Raw genomic sequence first — 2,868 nt, forward strand, 5'->3', positions numbered from 1 at the left:
CATTTGGTGAGTCCAAATAAAGCCCAATAAAAATTTAAAACTCATAGCAAAATCACAAGTGGTACGGAGAAGAGTGAGAATATTCGTTTCGAACTGACTGCTTGTTTCAATTTGCGGCATAAATTTAAAATAATAAAAATTCTTCAAGTTCCACAATACAAAGTTCAAACATGCAACAAAGTTCTGAGCCCAGTGTTAATAGTGAAGTTAGTGGAACATGCAACAATATAGAAACGGGTATGGTAATTTCGGTTTTTTTTCTGCATAAATCGTTTATCTTCAAAGCTAAAGCCTCTCGTTCTCCACTGAAAATTTCTGTTCGAAATAAATAATTCGACTTCAATAATTTGTCAATTACCAGGGTCAACAAATCCAGTATGTGAATCGGAGGTACAGAAGCGGAACGTCGAACATTCCACTTCAAATATGGATACGTTGATACATTTGCTCAAAGCAAATATCGGCAATGGCTTTCTCGCAATGCCATTTGCATTTAAAAATGCTGGATTATACGTTGGCTTGGGTGGTTTAATTGTTATGGGCATCATTTGTACGCATTGTATGCATATGCTGTTAAGATGTTCAACCGTTCTTTGTCAAAAATTGAAATTACCCTCGATGGATTACTCGGAAGTCTGTTTCTACGCCTTTGATTCGGGCCCTCATGGTTTACGGAAATATGCTCGCTTCGCCAAGTAATAATTAGCTCCCAAATAATGTAAACATTTTGATATTTGGCCATACGTTTAAAATTGCTTCATTTCACAGAGGAACCGCAAATTTTTTCTTGGTCATTACTGAACTTGGATTTTGTAGCGTGTACATTCTGTTTGTTGCTGCCAACTTACAAAAAGTTGTAAATGATCATCACACACCCGAAATAGACATTCGATTATATATGGTTGCCATATTGATTCCATTGATTTTGATTAATTTTTTGAAGAATCTGAAATATTTAGCACCAGTGTCATTGATCGCATCGATTTTAACTGTAATTGGTAGGTTAAGGTCATATAGTGAGCAGCAGAGAAATGAAAATGATTTTCATGTGAATTAATCTTAGCTTTATCCTTCATATCCATCAGGCATCGCAATCACATTCTATTTCATATTACAAGATTTGCCCAATACAAGTACAGTGCCGAAATTTTCATCATGGGAACAATTTCCGCTGTATTTTGGAACGGCCATCTACTCAGTCGAAGGGATCGGCATTGTACTCCCGTTAGAAAACAATATGAAGAATCCCAAAGCATTTGGCGGATTAACTGGCGTTCTAAACACGGGTATGTTCATCACCGTTTTAATGTACAGTGCATTTGGATTCTTCGGCTACTTGAAATATGGTGATGATGTCCGAGGATCGATTACGTTGAATTTAGAGGCAAATAATAATCTCATAGCGTAAGTATGACTGGCATACGTATGTCAAAAATCGAGTTTTCTTGAAATGAACATGGAAATTGAAATATAATTGTCGTTTCATGTGTTTTAATCTCTTATTCAAAAGATTGGTTGAATCGGTTCGAGTGATGTTAGCGCTGGCCGTATTTCTAACGTACACTCTGGCATTTTACATTCCCATGAAGATAATTGGATCGTGGTTCCAGCAGTTCTTGTCCGACAAACATCAATGCATCGGTGATGGTGTTATGCGTGCTACTCTGATCTTCTTAACATGTATGTAAATATGCTTTCGATATACAGGGAAATGTAAAATAATAATGTTTTGTATCTGTTGCAGTCCTTGCTGCGGTTGCTGTACCAAAACTCGGACCTATCATATCGCTGATTGGTGCTTTTGGCTCGTCAAGTTTGGCTTTGGTCTTTCCGCCAATCCTCAAAATGATTGTATTTGATCTCAATGCAATGGGCCGATTCTACTGGAAATGTTGGCCCGATTTTGCTATCATTATGCTTGGTATTTCAGGCTTCATCTTTGGAACATATGTCAGTGTTTTGGATTTAACCAAATAAAAATTTAAAATAAATGAAAAAAAGGAAATCGTGACGGTTTTTTTTTTACTTTGTTTATTGACAATCGATGGTTATGTCTTTATTTGAAAACGTAATTTGAATTGTATCCATTTCATAAAATGTGCAATGTCAGCAGAAAGAGCGATTAACCTGATTAACTTGAATAAATCGTTTTTTAAACTTTGTGAAGTGATTTCTTTTCTATATTGGATTTTTTTGCATTTCATGAGAATGCGTGTACAATTTAAAAAACGATGAAAAAACAGAGTTGAGAGTCCAGATTCCTGAGTCGAGTGAAAACTTCTTCCATCACCTCGTCATTATCAATTGCCTTTTCGTTGCTTTCATAAAGAATTTTCATGTCTAGTTGCCTGGATCATCCAATGCCTCTCCACCTGGCAGTTTTTTTCATTACAATTTTATTAACGATGCGACGATTTATGAAACTCAACCATTTAATCTGCTTTTCCGAAAGGCTCATATTATTTTCGATATTCTTCAAAAATTCGTATTCCTTTGCACTGTATAGATATCCTCATCTGAATGCATATTCAATGAGCTCACGATTTGGTTGGGCTTTTGGATTTTCTTGTATTTTTTTTATCCCCGAAAATAAGTTTTTCGCATCGATATCCATGAACTTTTTTACACAAATATTGCCGATCAAGGTCTTCTTTGCGTATATGATGTTTCGAATGTTGCATTGCCTTTCTATTGGAGTTCTGCATGAATATCGTTGCAAATTATTTGTAATGACGATATAGTCCAGGGTCCATTCTGTCTTCGGAGTATCGAAATCAGTTGTCTCAGACGATGATAAAATATGATTTTTTAAATTTTCAATACGTTTTGGCGCCATTTTTTATGCTTAAACTAAAGGGTGTTTCAACG

The 2,868-nt window shown here is 35.6% G+C and overlaps 1 protein-coding gene across 1 annotated transcript; it reads left to right on the plus strand.

Moving 5' to 3' along the window:
* Window positions 1–1,999, plus strand: LOC129570021 (proton-coupled amino acid transporter 1-like). The gene is made up of 6 exons (XM_055449372.1): window positions 1–237; window positions 362–695; window positions 769–998; window positions 1,086–1,404; window positions 1,511–1,680; window positions 1,745–1,999. The coding sequence occupies exons 1-6, from the start codon at window positions 171–173 to the stop codon at window positions 1,975–1,977; spliced, it is 1,353 nt and encodes a 450-aa protein (XP_055305347.1). The 5' UTR covers window positions 1–170; the 3' UTR covers window positions 1,978–1,999.
* The last annotated feature ends 869 nt before the right edge of the window (window positions 2,000–2,868 follow it).

This window comes from Sitodiplosis mosellana, unplaced genomic scaffold (assembly GCF_009176505.1).
Source record: "Sitodiplosis mosellana isolate CC-2019 unplaced genomic scaffold, AAFC_SMos_1.0 Smas_scaffold_47, whole genome shotgun sequence".
NCBI lineage: Eukaryota > Metazoa > Arthropoda > Insecta > Diptera > Cecidomyiidae > Sitodiplosis > Sitodiplosis mosellana.